At 35.3% G+C, this 19,867-nt stretch overlaps 1 protein-coding gene across 2 annotated transcripts; it reads right to left on the reverse strand.

The window, feature by feature from the left end:
* Positions 1 to 9,253: 9,253 nt before the first annotated feature.
* LOC113402404 (peptidyl-prolyl cis-trans isomerase 8) lies at positions 9,254 to 19,790 on the reverse strand. Of its 2 annotated transcripts, none has more exons than XM_064216474.1 (19): positions 19,410 to 19,790; positions 19,151 to 19,256; positions 18,540 to 18,627; positions 17,235 to 17,264; positions 17,011 to 17,150; positions 16,562 to 16,667; positions 16,017 to 16,193; positions 15,604 to 15,676; positions 14,867 to 14,962; positions 14,548 to 14,611; positions 13,419 to 13,487; positions 13,217 to 13,282; positions 13,004 to 13,067; positions 12,368 to 12,541; positions 11,801 to 12,232; positions 11,382 to 11,451; positions 10,397 to 10,487; positions 9,788 to 9,866; positions 9,254 to 9,625 (listed from the first exon to the last, which is right to left on the reverse strand). In XM_064216474.1, the coding sequence occupies exons 1-19, from the start codon at positions 19,602 to 19,604 to the stop codon at positions 9,529 to 9,531; spliced, it is 2,217 nt and encodes a 738-aa protein (XP_064072544.1). In that variant the 5' UTR covers positions 19,605 to 19,790; the 3' UTR covers positions 9,254 to 9,528. The 2 variants fall into 2 exon arrangements, with proteins under 2 accessions (XP_064072544.1, XP_064072543.1); XM_064216473.1 differs by having other exon boundaries at positions 9,255 to 9,625; positions 11,801 to 12,235.
* Positions 19,791 to 19,867: the final 77 nt, after the last annotated feature.

The raw sequence follows: 19,867 nt of genomic DNA on the forward strand, positions 1-19,867 counted from the left end.
ATACGAAATAACCAAACATCACAACAAATGCAATGTCCAACAGTACTCTGGTAAGGTAGGTCAGTAAAACACAAGATGGCGGTGCAATGTGACGCATCGCGCCTAAATTACGAGCAGCGGCTAGATAATATTATGCCTGGAAATGACTGACGCTATTTAATTTCATGGCGCCTACAACACATCGAGATTTGTTAGCATAACGTATTAATGTTTTTTAAAAGAAAAAAATGTGAATGTTTAAAGAATTAATATTTCATTTTGAAGCTGTTATGAATAAAATTGTCAAGTCGAATGATGAATACATTTTGTTATTGATTATTTTTATTAAAAAAAAACTAATATTAGAGGAGTAAAGGATAAAAAGAAAAAAAAATCTTTTGTTAATGCTAAACATCAAAAACGAATGTAACCTAATGCTAATTTATTTATTAAAATATAACCTTTTACTTTATGAAAAATTAATATACCTGTTTGCAGGAGCGGGCGCAGCCAAAGGCTTTTAGGTCATATTTATTAAATGAGATTTTAGTGAACAATAAACTTTAAATAAGAGATTAATAATAATAAAACTATTAAAATTATAAAACCAATGGAATTCTAAACTTTTTTTTGATAGCCTGCTCTTAACTGAGATTTTGACGACTTAATAAATAGACGAAACATGATTTCTGAATTCACGAAAATTTAATAACTTCCTTAGTAAAATGATAAATTTTCGTAAATTGTCTTTATTAACACGGTTTGTCAATTTGGCGTATACGATTTTGGAGGATCATAATCCCTATGATTCCCCTCTCGGAACGCGCCCATTTATTTACCTACCTTCCAAGCTAATTTTTTTAAATTTCTAGATTGCCAGTAACAAGAACGCTATTTATTTTTTATAACGAGGTGTTACATCAACCCAAATTGAAGGTTAGTGAATTTATGTAATCAAGCCTAAAGGTGTACAAGTAGAATATTTCAGAATAATTATTATGACGGAAAACATTATCTTTGTTAAAGAAGAAATATTAACAATTGTCTTAAGAATTGATTTCTTACCGGGTTACCGCGATTGATTTGAGGGGCGGTTTTTTTTTAGTCTTTATAGTAACAGAGATAGGAATATTATCAAAAGTTAAAAATAAATATCGTTGTGGACGCAGAAATGTTAACAGCGTTTATTGGAAAGTGTGTTAATCCGCCATTCATTTCAACTTAGCTAAACTTCTTAGAGGTTTATTGATACTATATTAGTGACAAATATTAGAGGACTCGGGGTCTTGTTTTTTTTTTTATTGTTATTCAGCTGTTGTCTGTTTTTTTTGCCCAATAAAATATACAATAAATTTTGATTGAACAAGTACTTATATCGAATTGTCGGTCAGAGTAAGATTAAAATATTACACTAATTCGTAGTAAACATATTTATTATTTATAAATGAAAATACGTCTATTACGTATACGTCATTCAAAACGAAATATTTAAAAAAAATAAGCAATCATATTAATTTAGTCAGGGTATCCAACTCGAATTGGAGCAGCGTGGATGAATAAAAAAAAATATCTTTCCCGCTCTATTACTGGGAGTAAGACATTTGTAGGCATTTCACGTGACTAGCATACTAGAATTATCCCCAATATATACTAGTATTTGGGGTGGGAAGAAATTCTCAAGAAATGCCTGGAGTTGAAAATTTAACAGAGTCACAATCCTGCGTCACCATCATCATCGCGTTGGTTCATCAGATCTCCCATTGAATATGAATCATTATGAGTATGAGGGAAGAAAGTTACTTAAAAAAGGAGCATTTCACGTCAAGGACGACCAAAAACATGAGGACCTGAATTTTGCTTAATGCTTTATTGCTGCCTTATGAGCTTTAAAAATTTTACTATGAATGAATGAACTATTTTTGGATGCTTATTATTTGAATCAATTAATTTTTAAAAATAAACTAAAAAGTATTGTTTCTTTATAGTTAAAAAATTGATTTTTTTAATTGAATTCTAAATTTAATTTTTTTTACGTATAGTAAACCAGAAGTGAAAATTACAAATCGATGGTTATGTAACTTCTACGAATGTTTTGACTTGAATTGAAGCGCTTAATGAACTTATTCTTCACAAAAAAGTTAAAACGTGATCACCCATAGTTAAAGACTTAGAATGGTTTAATTAATGGAGATCGAAACAGTATTATATAAATTCAGAGTTTTATTTAGTAATTTTAACAAGAACCAGTAGCCGTTTAGTACAAGAACCAGTTCCTGTACTAAGAGGCTAGTACTTAAGGTTGACCGTTGATTGATAGTCAAAATTCCACTAGACGGACATTATTCTCAGCTCATTTGACAAGCTTCAAGGCTCGACTCTACATTATATTTTCCAATAAAATCAATAAATATCATTATAATATAATTATTTTAATTATAATACATATGCCTCGTGGGCGCAGATCACGAGTTCCGGGGTTGCCACCCCAGGCTGGGCCGATGAAGAGTTATTCGGTTTTTCTATCGAAATATTCTCATTATTCGCCTGGAGTCTGGAAGTTGGAGGTGTATACACTCTCCCGTGCCTCGGCACATAAAGCACGTAGACTCGTGCCGGTCGTGTCGGATTTGCCGTCCCATCAGACGAGAAGAGTGAGGAAATAGAGAGTGTACATCTGTTTGAGCTCACACTTGTGCACTTTATTATGTCCTACGTAGGTGGCTGGTCTCCCTTGACATTGGCCTTACTTTTAATAAGTAATAAATTATAGTAAAATCTGCGAACTGAACAATAACTTTTTTGTTAAATACAAACACGCACGATGTCACGGGCACAGTAGTATACGTATATAATATATACTGATAAAATTGTTTGTCCTGACAGACCAACACACAGCCGCAGTCGTGAAAGTACATTGAACCTTGTTTTTTTTTTTATAACAAACGCATCCGCTAAGAATTTCAAATCTCAATTTAAAGGGTCGAAATGGGAGGTGTAACTATGAATTTCATTTGTAAAAAATCGGGGCGGGCAGCTAATTGTAGTATTAGGTTACTAGTAAATTAAGTCGAGTTAATTTATTGAATCTAATATGCTATATAGCGAGCCGAGATGGCCCAGAGGTTAGAACGCGTGCATCTTAACCGACGATTTCGGGTTCAAACCCAGGCAAGCACCACTGAATTTTCATGTGCTTAATTTGTGTTCACAATTCATCTCGTGCTCGGCGATGAAGGAAAACATCGTGAGGAAACCTGCATGTGTCTAGTTTCAACGAAATTCTACCACATATGTATTCCAACAACCCGCATTGGAGTAGCGTGGTGGAATATGCTCCAAACCTTCTCCTCAAAGGGAGAGGAGGCCTTAGCCCAGCAGTGGGAAATTTACAGGCTGCTAATGTAATGTAATGCTATCAATACATAATGGTGTTTATTTTGCTCGCGACTCTTAGACTATCTTTCTAAAAAAAGGTGAACACGTGACTCATACATTTCCTTTACACACACAAACTATAGACAAGGATCTAGATAAAGTTTCCGCCAAGTAAATAATTAAATATTATAGTAAGTGTTATTATTTAATGAATACTGTTCACTTCTGAATTCAACTAGCAGTAGAAAGTTAAATAATATAATTAGACATATAAATGTCTACCTAGGTAAATAAAGGACTTAAACAGTTGGTACCTTTTTCAATAAATATGAATTGATCATACTAACGTGTTCCGGCTAAGAACCCGCCAATGGACGGGCCAATGGAACAGGCAAAAGAGTTAATACATTTGTCGGAAAAACGTTATTAAAAGTAGTTTCCACTGTTTACAGTAAATACAAATTAAAATTAATAATAAGTTGGATAGCATTATTATATTAAAAGCTACCAGAAAATTTAAGATTCTTTGTGGAACTAATCGTTTGGAACCCGAAAAGTTCAATTAATCGTCCTGTCATTACGGCCGACGAACAGCGCTATGACCATCATTTTCGTTTCATTAATGACGTAATTTAACCGCTGAAGGGTCGCTATCCGTTTTACAAATTACTAGAATATTCTGTAAACCAGCTCCCGGTCTATTTTTTAATAGCGTAATCTACACAAACTAGATCTTCAAATCGCATACAAAGTGGGACTATTATGTCCCGTGTTATCTATTCATAAAATGTAGTAATTTTTTTGAGTGAAACATCTTTAGAATCATTATGATTTGAAACTCGGAACGAAAATGGGCCACGACATAGAGACAAGCGAAAATAAATTATTTTATTTAATTGTTACCTAAGTAACACTTGTACCCTGCGTAAATCGCACACACATGTCTTTTTTGTATGTGTTACCAAAATGGTGTTCTTCTTTTTATTAAAATGAAAAAATCGGACTCTACAAAGACTGTAAAACTGGGGAAATTGGTATTTATTTCTTTTAAGAGGTATTATCTCACGTGATCAGCTTACCTATTTATCAATTAAAATAACAAAATATGTTTGAAATAAATACTTAAAAAAGTGTATCAATGGAACTTAATAATAATATAAACATGATACAGGTAACATATAATAAGGTGGGTGGACCATGGAAGGCCAATCTTTGGAAATTCGTAGTTATTGACATGTGAAGATATACTCCTTCTGCTATACACTAAGATGCATCAAAATCAAGGCTACAGATGCAGCGGCAAGGCGCATGTATATATTCTTAGTTATAGGATGGTGTTTAAGTAATGTTCGTTGAGTTTTTTATAGATGATAAAAAAATATTGAGCATTTAATGTTTCGCTTAAATGAAAGAGCTTATTATGTAATTTTAGTAAAAGCAGATATATCAATTGTTACAATTCTATTTTTAAGTTAAACGACTGATGTATAATATTGGCCTTGTTTGGAGTCGTGTTCTTTGCAAGGCCATTTGGAAGAGCTTAATAAAACTTAATTTAAAAAAAAAATGTGACTTATATGGTACACAATAAAACAAAGTATTACTTAAAAACTTGGTTCCTTCATTTATCCAGTTAATTAACGAATAAAAAATGTTTGTTCGTTAAGGTGGCCTTCCATGGTCCACCCACCTTATTATATTTAAGTTTTTAGTTTGAAATTATAAAAGTATTTTTTGTTATTTAGAAATTACAATTAGGACTTTATTTAAATACTTATATGGTGGAATACAAAAGCTTTTTGCTTGCACTTTGTAGTAAAAGCACGGATCTCAGAAGCATATTTATTTATAGCACGCCTTAGATACAAGTACGTACATGCTCAGTGCTGCATTAGGTAATTTCAGAATTCACTTTACATGTTTGGGAAAAGCGAATTACTGTGTTACGTTATTTTAGGTGGCCCCTCGCCAGGAACATTCACCTGATAGTAAATTACAAAAGTGAGTAAGAAAAATTGAACATTACATGATATCTCAAATCTTAGATTGTTACATTCCAGGCGAACGCTGGTAAAAACTCCTGGTGAGGACCGTCCTAAAGTTTTATGACGCGTTGTAACATTTCACAGTCGTGTTCCGCGGAGAGTTTCTTTATTCTTACAGAATAGTTAACGTAACGCTATCTTACTTTTTTTTTAAATGTTTTGTTGAATTTAAAATAAACAATTAAACTATAGTTTACTTTGGGATAGATAAAATCCCTGATGGCTTACTTAGCATGGCTGATACATGTTTAAATATATTTTTTGTTTTGCTGGCATGGGACTTAATGTTATGTAAAGTCGACCGTGTGAAATGTGCAAAATACATGCATAAAAACGCATGCATGCCTCTTCAGGCGCTACAAGTTTCAGCCTGATCGCGAACCGTATAGTTCAAATGAATTCCGCAATTCTTTTCTGACTCGGAATTTGCGCTTCTTTGCAGGTTAAACCTCCGTAAGAACTTAACGAGTAATTTTAAGGATGAAGGTGAAACCTTCGGCTGCCCCGATCTTTTATACAGTGGTGGCCCTATACCACACGTGGATTTTGGCGGCATCAGCTTTGGTCGGCCCATTTCATTTACCAGTCACAAAGTTAACGTTAAACTAAATGAGCTGAATTAAAAACTAATGTATGAGAATATGAGATTTACTGTGAAAAAAATCTTTTGCCTACTGAGAAAAATTCGCGCCCGGTCTCGCTTTTTTTAAGTATATTGACTGGCTTACTGTATCCAGTTTTTTTGACCAAAAAATAGGTTATTTTTTATAATTTTCACAATGACTACTCTGCGACTCTGTATAATCAGGCGTACAGAAGTACTTACGAATAATTAAACTTTAAATAAAGAGGGGGCGAGGTCATCGGCATTGCCATCGCCAAACGATATCAATGCTGCCGATAATCTACTGTTTACAGATAGGCTTAGACAGAAATGATAGCTTTAACGATAAGGTAATTCAAATAATTAAAAACAAAAATTCTATATTTATATCAATTCTACATTTGTACGAAATTAAAAGTTTAGGAACAAATTAAATTTAAATTTCAATAGAGATTATTGAGAGTTCAACGAGAAAATAATAAGTATATCATTCTCAATCTGGCTAATATTACAATATACCTGATGGTAAGTAGTCACCATCGCCCATAGACAATGGCGCTGCAAGAAATATTAACCATTCCCTCCATCACCAATGCACCACCAACCTCGGGAACTAAGATGTTATGTCCCTTGTGCCTGTAGTTACACTGGCTCACTCACCTTTCAAACCGGAACACAACAGTACCAAGTAGGCGGTAAAATATCTGATGAGTGGAACCTACCCAAACGCTTTTGTACAAAGCCCTAGCTACCAAGTAGGTAAGTAAACAGACTGGCTCTCCCATCCTTTGCCTCGGCTTTAAACCGAAACGCAACAATACTAAGTATTGCTGTTAGATGGTAAAATATCTATTGAGTATCTTCTCATAGCTCGTAGCTACCCAGACGGGCTTGCACAAAGCCCAACGACCAAGCATTTATTCCTTTCTAGCTATTCTGGCGTTGCTTGATGGTAAGCTTAGCATACTGAGCTCTGAGACAGATTTAAAAATATGCGCTATTAATCCTGAAATACAATATTATACAGGAAATAAATGTTTGGAAAAGGTTATCGGTAAAAAAAGGTAGAAATACTTAAGTATAATAAAATATCGTACAGGATTATAATAATGGACACACAAATCAAGACAATGTTTTTTCGTTTTAATTCGTCTGAATTAGTGGTATACATTTAATAGCTTCTATGAAATATGTAATTCTATTAAATTCATTCTAGGCAGCGATTAACTTCGGTCATATCTATGAATATTGGCATAGCAGTAAACACCCTCGAAGTGTCCTTTTTAGGGTTCCCTACCCGAAGGGTAAAACGCTATTACTAATACTCCGCTGTGCGTCCGTCCGACTGTCACCAAGTTGTATCTCATGAATCGTGACACTTGAAATTTTCATAAATCTTGCAATTCTGTTGCCGCTATAGCAACAAATACTAAAAAACAGAATAAAATATAAAATTTAAGGGGGCTGCCATACTACAGACATGATCTTTTTGCCGTTTTTATACATGAAGGTACGAAATCCTTCATGCGGGCGAGCTTCGACTTCATATGGGCGAAGTAATAACTTCATTTTTTTTTAATATATTTTCGCTTGGATTACCGGGGGGTATTAGACCCGGTAAGTAACGTCACAATCGAGATCTTAACCATCCACGGAACCCACTCAAACACACATGTCGTCAAAATTGAACCAACGTGTTCAGGAAAAGTTCAGTGACATACTCACGTACAGGTGAGTTATATTTAAATATAAAGATATAGTGTGTTCATTTTCTAGAAATATTATTTTTAATTATTTATAACGTAACGGTGATGAGCATTGCGTTGAGATAAGATGAGGGGAGGAGAGGATAGAGACAAGGGGTAAATACATAGTTAGTTGATATTTAATACAAGTTACATTATACTACTAATACTAGACTTTCGATATTTCATATTTATTGGTGTAGCTTTAGCCAATGAGTGTTTCAGGATTTAAAGTTTAAGTCTGCTGATTTTAAATTTTCTAAAACCATTATTAGTATAATATAAATAATAAAAAGCCCTTTGAAAATTTGCTCTCTTAGTAATAAACGTTGGATATTGGTGTATAGTTATGTCTTTTTCTTTAAATGTTAAATTACCGATGTCAGAATGAGATGATTCCGCGTGCAACTATACCTCCCCCCCTCACTTTATTAATAAGAGCGTCAATATTTATTGACTAAAATAAAAATAAAACATAATGTAAGTCTATTCATAAGGTTATATTCCCTTAAAACAAAAAGGTATCTTATATCATACAAATTAAAAATAAAACTAATGCGAAATCGAATTCGTCGAAGGTCCTATTATATATTTAAAACTACGTCATCTTGTGTCCTAATTTAATTATAATCAAAAGTGTAGAAACAGCACTAATTAAAGAGAAAAACATTGTAAATCCATTTTTATATAAAAGAAAAATACTTTTGCTTAAACTCCATATTTTAGTATAACAATCGTAATTCATACACGTTAGAAAATTTACAATTCGATCAATTTTACTCCCAAATGTAACAACAATTTTCCAATTACATGGAATTTAAGAGTCGTTTAAATCTGAATATTGCATAATTATGAATAGTTAGAAAAAAAATACAATTATAGAAAATTATCTATTTGTTTATCAATCGGCCGTTACATTATTAAGAAAAACATCTATTCAACGTAAAGGTACTTGCACACATTATTTCATTATGTACTCAACTTCAAACCAATTTATACACATCACCGACACAGAGAGATATTATTATAAAAAATGAAATATTTCTTAATGTGCAATGTATGAATCAGTTTAAAATTAATGTCCGACCGAAAGTTCGGTTTCGGTTGAGTTTAGGCAAAAAAAATGAGTTTCGGTTTAGTTTCGGTTTCGGCAGTAAACTTGCCGAAACTGCGACCGAAACCGAAACTGCGTTCGGGAGTTGCCAGTTGTCAGAAGGAGTAATGTTGATAAACTATTGTTTCTTACCATATAAAATAAGATTGTTTAACTATGAATATTAATAAGAAATAAAAAATACAGATTGCTGCTTGAAATTATTAGAATCAAGTCTACGCGTTTTGAAATATTACGATTAGTTTATAATTTAGTAGTTCAGCTATAGTTTTTTGTTGAAGTGTCATACAAAATGACGAATTAAGTTTAGAAGGTGTTAATTTGTTTTAAAGATAAATGTGATTTATATTGTTTTATTTATTACTTAAATATTAAGTACCCACCGATAACTATTGTGATATTAGGTAACAACTTAAGTAAGTATTTAAGTTACTATTTAACGCATTTTTAAAACTATGTGATTTTAAGAAAAAAATTAAAAAAGCCCGATAATTATCATTATGTTTTCTCTATTTTCCCTCTAAACATGATTCCTGTAAAAAGTTTCGGTTTCGGTCGAAACTGAGACCTTTGCCGAAATTCAGTTTCGGTTTTGGTCGTAAAAACCAGTTTCAGTCGGACACTATTTAAAATTGAACAATTGATGTGTTATGTAATGGCAATGCATTAGTCGGACGAGCCGGAGCGGCGGGCGCGCCTCGCGCGGGGGCTGCGCGGGCTGCGGGGGCTGCGGGGGCTGCGCGAGCGGCGCGGGCGGGCCCCTCTGCGAATATTAATACATATGATAATTTATATAAACATATAAAAATATCTTCGATTGAAATTAAAATAAAAAAAATTTGGCTTCGAGTTTAAAGGTACACAATAATTGTTTTTGGTATTTTTAATTAAAAAAATCTAAATGATATTTCAGTAAGCACGGTACCTGCTCCGACTGCGGTGACGCTTGTCTCGGTCGTCCAAGTCCGAGGACGAGCTCGACGAACGACGTTTCTTCTTAGTCTCTGTACGTTCAATTATTTACTAATTATATATTTGTAATTATCACCTCTGAAATCCTTTTAATATCTGCATTTACACGAGTAGCCAAGATCACATGGAGGTTTAGAATCAAAAATATTTACGAAAACCACCAAAATACTACAATTACATTGCCCATGAAATTTTTCTAAGACGTAAAATACATCCATAACTATGCTACTTTTCTTGTAGTGGTATATTTGTTGAGAATGAGAGTTCCGACTAAAACATCTGTATTGCTGACTAGAGTAAAATTTTCAAACGTAGCTGTATTTAACTACATGACAATGACGCCAACATTAAAAATAACTGTCTAAACGTCACTCAAGTTTTAGTGGAATTGAGCGTTGAACAAGTGTTGAACAGTTAACACAGAAATTTGCTGTAGTAAATTTCTTTGACATTTAACTTAAGCCCCCGAAGAAACAAAATCAATATTAAATTAGCAATATCTGTGCAAATAAGGCATTTAGATATTTAAGATTGTCATGTTCGGCACACCATAAAATATTACCTGAGGCTTTACTTTCCCGCTCGCGTTGCCTCGACTTGATGAGACGGACTATCTCCATCAGCTCCTTGCGAGCCTCGTTCCTTTCTTCCTCCTGTGAAATAAAACGAAAATCAACAACACATTTTGCTATTTTTGCGTTGTCTCTTAATAAGATCTAATTAAATGTATAAAAATCTTTTCGATAGTATCTACCGGAAATATCTTGTATTCGACACTATTTCAAGTATCCGAGCCGCTGTAGAGTATCTTGGCAGTTTTTAAACAAATGCGTTGAATATGAAATTGAATATATTTCCCACTATTTTTAATGTCATTTAGGTATGCGGACCGGCAAATTGGCCACCTGGTGGTAAGTGGTCCCCACTTCCAATAGACTTTATTACTGTAACAAATATTAATCATTTATCGTATCACCAGCCTCGGAAGCTAAGATATTACGTCCCTTGTGCCTGTAGTTACACTGGCTTATTCATCATTCAAGCCGGTACTCGATACTAAGTTTTGTGATAGAATATCTGATGAGTGGTTGGTAACCTACCCAGACAAACTTGCACAAAGCCCTACGAAAAAACTTTTCATGGGTACGCCACTCCGGGTTCGATTCCCGGCCCAATCGATGTAGAAAAAGTTCATTAGTTTTCTATGTTATCTTGAGTCTGGGTGTTTGTGGTACCGTCGTTACTTCTGATTTTCCATAACACAAGTGCTTTAGCTACTTACTTTGGGATCAGAGTAATGTATGTGATGTTGTCCAATATTTATTTATTTATTATTAAACTGAATGAATTTGACAAGATTTCAAACTTCAATAAATAATTCCTAAAGCTACAGAATATATTCAAATGAGTCCGACTAAAGGTTTGTTCGATAAGCATATGTTAACAGCTCTAAAATTTCCCACTTTTGGGATCAGACCTCTTCTCTTTATTAACGTATCGTCTTGTGATCTGTTGCATTCGATATAATTGGCAAAGCTAAACTTTACCTTTTTCTTTTCTTCGTCCGTAGACTTGCGATCCGACGATTGTTTGCGTTCAGGAGTTGGTGATTTTGATCTGAACAAAAAGGCGGAAATTACTTCATTTGTATAACGTTTTAATTTTGGTAACGATTATAATGTTTTATTTATTAAATGTTCTGAAGGAGATTCTCAAAAGGACGAATTTGAAGTTTTGATAGTTTTAGGTTAGGAATAATGTCAAATCTATTCTTCAATATAAGTTGCATACTATTTAATGATTCAGTTTAAGTATGATTCTTAGGATTATTTTTAAGATGTATTTTCATTAACCTGAAACCAGTATCCATCAGAATATCAATGTTTTTATATTTAAATTCCGAAACATCAAACATACCTTAGAATTTACTTGTTATTAAACAATATAATCGCACAAGTACACTTACCTATCCTTAACATTCGCCGAGTTAGCCTTCCTGTCCTTATCATTCTTCTTCTTGTCATCTCTATTCCTATCTTTCTCCCTCGACCTCTCCCTCCTATCGTCCTTCTCCCTCTTATCGCTCCTCTCCTTGGACCAATACCTCTCCCTAGACCTATCGCGCTTATCCTCTCTGGACTTCTGTCTTTCCAAAGGCACCTCTTTAAGATTGTCTTTCGCGACATCGGTGCGATCCCTGCGTTCCTTGTTTCGTTCCCTTTCGCTCGACTTCCTTTCGTCGTCTGGTTGACGCCTATCTTCCTTCGGGTGCTGTCTATTCGAGTTCCTGGTCTTGTCGTCGTGTTCCGAGTATTTTTGCTCCCTCTCGTTTCTGTGCTTGTCACGTAATTGTTTCTCTTCTCTGTGTTTATCGTACCTCTCTGGACGTTCTTCTTTCCTACTACGAAAAAGATACGGTTTCTCACTACGCTGTAATCAATTTTAGGATACGACAGGAAGCTAACTTTAGAGTAGACGATTATCACTCAATAATGTAATGTAATGTATACGATAAAAGCAACTTCTTGGTCACCTGGCGGGCCTGTTCTTGGTGAAGGTGCTGCGCAGCAGACTGAAGGGGTCGTACTCCCCGGGCGGCCCCGCGGGCGCGGCGGGCGCGGCGGGCGCGGCGGGCGGCGGCACGGCGGCCACGGCCGACTGCGGGCCGCGCCGCGGGGAGCGCGCCTCGCCGCGCCACTCGTCGTGCCTGACACATGCCCGGCTGTTAGGTGTACGGTGGCATCGGTTACTTTGACAGAGTCCGTGGAAAACACTCTATGAACACGAGATGTAAGGTCGAGCTCGTTTCGGACTCCGAACAAAGCAAAGCAAAGTCCTCGGGGCAAGGTATTCGCGACGTTATATCGTGTAGATGATAGTAGAGCGCGGAACTAATACTCGTCGACTTTTAGGCAGGATATTTTAATATGATTGTATTTAAATAACATCACTTTATATTGCATATTTTGGAATAGTTAACTAGTGAGTGTCTTGCCTAATCTTCTCGGTAGAACCTCCATTGCGAACCTGTGTTAGTCCTACGTTGAATTCAGTCGTGTAAAATGACGATCCAAAAGTACCCGTTGAAGCCTACTCATATAAAGTGTATTCTGATTTGGCGAGTGGAACACGTGTCGCTGAACGAGTGTAGTGGAGTGTGCCCACTCACCGCTTGGGGTTGACTCCGAGCGCCCGCGCCAGCAGCTCGGCGCGCTCCGAGCCCGCCACGCGATCTGCGCACGCCAACGGTTTGCGTTAACAAACGGTTTTAAAAGGTCGATCGATCGGACCACGATTTCTAGCATACCCAAAGTTTTAGAATTAAAATAGGAAACAAAAAAAATGTTTAAAAGAAAATATTATTAAGCAGTGCAATGAATACCGTCGTGTTCTATATCCTCTTCGAAGTCCAACGCGTTGTAATCTATCTTCTCGTGACGAGATTGATCTGGAACAAAGTAATATTTAACTAGCGACAGCACTCTCAATTTACAATTGACATTCCAGGTTAGTCTTTGGAATCAAAAGTTCAGTAAAAGTAATTTTCAGACATCTCTCATCAAAAATCTCTGTATGATACATACCTAAAGTTGAATCACACTCTCCCTCCTCTTTCTCCCGCGGTCTCTCAGGAGTGCCCTCTTCTCCTTCTTCTAGTAAAAAAAAGTTACAATTATAGAAAAAATCTCCAAGACTACATAATACAAGACATTGGAGTTACACTGGTAGTAGCTGTCCGAAGTTAAAATAGTGTCAGTTTACCTTCTCCTGCCTTAGTAAACACGTAAAGCCTCTCTTCTGATCTCTTTCCGCGAGTGTCGTATTGACAAATTTTTGGCAATATTTGGAAATGTTATGAATATTAATTTTTTTTTTTAAGTTCTTTATTTTTATTTTCCTATAGAAATGTTTCGTGGGCTGCCACCGAGTGGCACTATAAGTCAGCAGATTGGGATGGGATGCGGTCCTTCTTTGCATCCTATCCATGGGGGCAGGTTTATTTCTCGCCGAATGATCCGAGCGTTGTTGCTGACTCTGTCGCCGTTGTGGCACTTCAGGGTATAGAACTGTTCATTCCGTATTCTGCGGTCCCCATCGGTGGCAAGTTCCAGCCCTGGTTTGGTCGTTTCTGCAAAACGGCTTCACGCCGAAAATGGGAACGCTACCAAGACTGGGCTATCGCATCGGCGTCTCGTGATGTAAATACCAGCGCATTCAGAAAGGAATATAACTCTGCCTCTAGGTCCTTCAAAAAACGTGATTGCTAAGGCGAAGACGGAGTACATCGGCAGAATTGGCGAGATACTGGTGCGCCTCCCTTTAGGAACACTTGCGTTCTGGTCTCTCGCTAAGGCTGTCTTAGTGTATATATATACATACAAAAAATAACCTCGCGTATAAGTCTGAACATGCTAAATTAAATTACATTTTAGTGGTAGATTATAGGTGAATTCACAATGTTGTAGGTTATCCTGAATTAAGTATAAATCGATAAATTGTAAGCTCAGTCGGACAATGTCATATATGAATGAAAATTAATTCAGAAGAATAATTCAGGAGAATTAATGATTATTATTTGTATCTGATACGACGGGTAATATAATCTATTTAGAAAATTGTTGATACTTTAAGAAACCTAAAAGAGGACGAGCGTTATCACTAAAGTTATGTTAATAACGTACTGTGTTTATCTTAAATAGTAATCGGACTTACTGCTGTGATGCTGCACGGCCACTTTGCTCTTTGGTCTCTCCAGTTCTATAGGCCTGCGTTCAATCTGTTGCAACATTGAAATAATATTTATCTACATTACTGCTTATATACTATATTATATATTTTGGTGCTCACTTCTATCGGATTTATTCCAGTTTTTTTTTAAATAATTACAACGTTTAACATTTTTTAATTATTTACAAGAACATGAAATTGACGCTCGTCACACGGCAAAGGCCTAAATTTGGAGCGGTCAATATTATAATAAAATGTATGATATACAAGCGTATAGTAAAACCTCCGCCTCGGCCGCCCTCACCTCGACGTGCTGCAGCTTGACGATGCGGCGCTGCGCCTGGCGCCAGTGCGGCGGCGTGGCCGAGCGCGAGCGCGAGCGGGACGGCGTGCGGTAGCGCTGCGCACGCAAGGCACGTGGTTAATGCTGAAGAGGGCTAGCGGTCACGTCAGTGGATAGCGTCGCACGGACGAAAACACGACTCAAATGTCGCACCACTTTAAATTTAAGATATTAACGCTTCACTGCTCAGAGTATTACGGAGTCGGTTATTTTATACACAAAATATTATACTTGGCTTACCTATATTATACGTTGTGTGTGGTTGGGGAAAATGGGTAAGAGCTTTTACATACTTATATATATATAAAGATGTTTACATAGGAAGAACAATACACCAATGTAACATTTTAACCGACTTCAAAAAAAGAAGGTTATTTTGATATGTATTTATGTCATATTATTGGAATTTCGCATAATTATATATATTTATCATGATTTATGCAGGCTTCCAAACATGTAGGTGTATGTATGTATGTCGGTCCTCTACACCCGACATCGCAGTCAGTTACATTAACCACTAGGCCAACGGCGTATTCAAAAATAAATCACATAAGTAAAAAAATATGTCAAGTATAAAACTACTCCATAGATTCATTTGTTCCCAATAGATTATAGTAACAAATGAGAACATTTTATAAGTCACTTTAAATTATAACATTTATTTGTTTGAAGATAGTTTAGTAAATTGGTATACTCACAAATACTCCACGACCTTTTATGATTCTCCCACTGCGGGTGTAAGAGTGACGTTCCCTTTCACGGTAATGCATCCTACAAATAAAATACAGACCTTTAAAACTATTTACATCATTTTGTATGATATCGTACAATAAATTAAACAAAATACTTAAAAAAATTGTTTAAAACATGCAATATTAAAATTATGCACCATATTTTTTCAATTTACATTAAAAATTGACTGAAGCTCTAAATAAATTATAATATTTAATTAAGTTACTTCTATGACTTCTTTCAATATTGGAATAGTTTTCCTCTTTAAGAAGACTATTAACTGTAGAGAATTGAAATGGATATAAAATACTTGACACAATTACGAACTCAGTCCCTCAATCACTTACTGTATAAATTAAAAGATAATTGCTAAACATACCTTTCTCGGTCCCTCCTGGCGTCATTCCTATTATCTCTGTCTTGATCACGACCCCCTCTCATGAGAAACCTGTTAGTTGGTACTTCAGGTATCTCCCTCGGGTCTATCTTAGATGTTGTGACCAGGGGATGAGATGGCGCTTCGGGGACCTCATCATCGGCTGAACGGTCTGAATGGCTGGTGATATAATTATTTTAAATATTAATTCAACTTGCTCTGATTTGAAGGTTGAGTAAAAAAAAAAAGCAATGTATCAGTTTGTACATGACCCACGATCAGTTAAGGCTATCCTGCCTCCCCACCCCTGGAAAGATTGAGTGAATCTATATAATTACAGGCTCAGGACACAATCACACATCTTAAAGCAGAGTAGCACATGATTAAATATTGAAAATTAAATAAGAATACATTAATATCTTTCTGGTTATACCAACTCTATATATTTTATAATCTACATCGAGGAATTGGCTAAGAGGTTTCTGATATACAACAGACTAAAACTAATAAAATGAAATTAAATTAATAATTGAATAGCAATTAAATACCGTCTCTTCTTCTTGTCCTTCTTCTTCTTCCTATCTTTCTTGTGGGACTGGTCCGATTCCTCCCCACTCTCCTTCTCTTTTTCCTTTTCTTGCTTACGCTTCTTGCCTGTGAAAATGTAATTTATATTTGATAAAATAACGATCACTGTAATAGATATCAATTATAATATAATATAAGATAATAAATTATGATTATTCTAATTAACATGACTTTTTGAAATGTACAAATAAACTCTACTGAGTAAAAAATAGGTGTCACGAATAATTGTAACGTCATAACGGTACGACGATGAGAATAATGGTCTTATCCACTGTCATAAAAACAAATAATATAAAATAGCCTTGTGACGTCACATACGATTTTTAGGCACTAATATTTGATCTGAGCTTTAATTATTGCGAAGAATATAAAAAACACGAAAATCTGCACTGGGTAGTGTCCGACTGACCGGGCTTGAGGCGCACGAGCTGGCCGCAGTTGGCGACGACGACGTCCTGCAGCGGGCGCGCGTTGCGGTCCACGGCCAGCGCCTCCAGCTGGCGCACCAGCGCCGCGCCGCCCGCCACGTGCCCGAACACTACGTGCACACTGACACACGAGACACGTTGTAAATATAAACGATATAATAATGACAATATTTCAAATGATAGTTATTGGTAGGTATGAACTCACTTGTCGAGATGGGGCGCCGGCTGTGTTGTTCTACAACACACAGAACACAACAAGAATGATAGCGCGCCGCTCCCTGCGTCGGCCGCGTTCTACGCAACAACGGACACGTCACACTAGCGGTGGACTTCGAGCACACATTCATTATAACGACAATGGCGACTCTGCTGTACGCGATCAGAATATCGCTATCTCCTCACATGAGGTTACTACTTTTTAGTTCAAAAGATTACATACAGCAGAATCGGTATGGCCTAACGGTTATCATAGTGTATCACAGTTACAAGTTATAATTAAAACACAAATTAAGTTTTCATTGTGATGCCACATACCATCATTTAACTAAAAGTAAAAATCTTGCCTCGTTCATCATATCTTTACCAAGTAAATATTAGAGTATTTACTTGATGATAGTATGATGAACGAGGCAAAGTGATCCTGTGAGCCAGAGTTCACTTTGAAAAAGTACATTCAATAAAATAGTGCTTACATAGCAATTGTAACAAAGATTCTTTATTTCAAAATATTAAAAGTTTTCTTATTAGGTATGTTTATAGGTTGCCAGCAAAATACTTGCAATAATCAATGTACTTGAAATTTCAACTTAAACATAAAATTTTATGGAAAACAGGTAGGATATGCATGTTTTAAATTTTTTTTTTCTATGCGGATTTCCATTTTTATTATTGATAACTCTAAATAGTTCTATAAATATAAGTACAAGTTAATGTAAATCTACAAATTTCAACATAACTTAGTCACTCCACTTTCATTTTTGCATGTACTTGACACCATTTTGTTGTCAAATGACAAGTAAGTTGAGTGCCGTCCAAGTGCTCTTTGGCTATTGTTTATAAGGTCAGAATATTGTCTGTATTCATCAAAGTGCACTATGTTCGCCATACCAATGTAGAATATTGAAGTAAATCAAAATGATTAAACAAGAACCATTATTAGGAACATTCATCAATATATTTTGGCAAAATTAAAACCTGCATCCATCACATATTTGTATCAAATAAAAGGTTAAAAAAGGTGCCAATCAAATACGGGCAGCACAACTGAATTACACATGCTTAATTTGTGTTGATAATTCATCTCATGCTTTTTGGTGAAGAAAAACTTCATGAGGAAACATGTGCATCCAACACATTTTAGAGCAGCATGGTGGAATAAATGTCAAAAGGAGGGGCCATGTTTAAGTGCAGTTACTTTACTTTTAATCATAATGAATAATAAATTCCTGCTTTATTCTTGGATCTTTATAAAATATTAACAATTCCTTACCCTCTATCGTGCATAACTTACATAAAGAACTGTGAACCATTTGTGTCCTTGCCCCTGTTAGCCATGGACAGCAAATATGGTCTATCATGTTGGAGCTCAAAAGTTTCATCTGAAATTCATTTCATTATAATCATTATCATTCACAAGTAAATTTCTTCTTTATATACGTGATAAATATAGTTTTCCTATCTGTTACAATTATACATTTATATAAAAAAGCTGGAGTTCAATTGAAATTCTGAAAAACTATTACTACGACTAGTATGATTCAAATTATTATTATTCTATCGTTTATGATCTACATATAATTTATAAATAATTTCACAGTGGTCCTTATGAGAAATAATATGGCAAAGTCTCAGATTAGAAAACAAAAGGTAGATGGAACGTGCCTTACACTAAAAATTAATATAATAAAATTAATATAATGTGTAAACTAAATTGATTGCAGTTGAAACTGCAAGACAGGTTGAATTGGAATGGCTGTTTCAATTACCAAATATAATTAGAGATGAGCTGAATGTGGATTGAACTTGAAACCACCTGAAACCTGAACTTACCAAGTTCAATTGTTCAATTTAATTTTCAGTAAAATTTACTTAAGATATATGTCCAAATATCAATGTCAATACCTTCAAATGTCCCTCCATAAATTGATTCACCACCAGTTCCGTTGGCATGAGTAAAGTCACCACCTTGTATCATGAAGTCTTTCACCACTCGATGAAAGACCATACCCTATGATAGAACAATAATATTACTTATCTAGAATTAGAGTACTTAGGGTCATACCAGTTATGTGATATTTTTTAGCTGTGAATGGTGCAGTGTTTAGCACCTAGCAACCATCTAAATGCTTAAAACTGTTATTAGTTAGATAAGTTTGCTAACCTTATAAGTTAAAGGTTTTCCTGTATTTTTTCCAATGCCCATGTCTCCAGCACATAGTGAACGAAAATTCTCAGCAGTTTTAGGTGCTATATCGTTAAATAATTCAAATATTATACGACCGGACGGCAAGCCACCAATCGAAATATCCATAAACACACGGTCCCTTTGGGGTTTATCATCACCGTCCACCGTCATTTTCAAAATGGTGTTTATTATAATATACAAAGTAACTCTGTTCGAATTATATAGTTCTTCTTATATGTAGGAGAAATTGAGAACGCAGATATTTTAAAACATTACACAAACATTGAAATCTACATTAAACAAATTAATGTAATAAACCGATGCTAGGTTCTGAATTCTAAAACGAAAGACAGATTATGGAAATTAAAAAAAAAGAATCTTGACATTTCACAGCTAATAAATAGCTAAATGTTTTCTACTCTGAGACATAAATA

The sequence above is a fragment of the Vanessa tameamea genome, chromosome 12, assembly GCF_037043105.1.
Source record: "Vanessa tameamea isolate UH-Manoa-2023 chromosome 12, ilVanTame1 primary haplotype, whole genome shotgun sequence".
In the NCBI taxonomy this organism is placed as follows: domain Eukaryota; kingdom Metazoa; phylum Arthropoda; class Insecta; order Lepidoptera; family Nymphalidae; genus Vanessa; species Vanessa tameamea.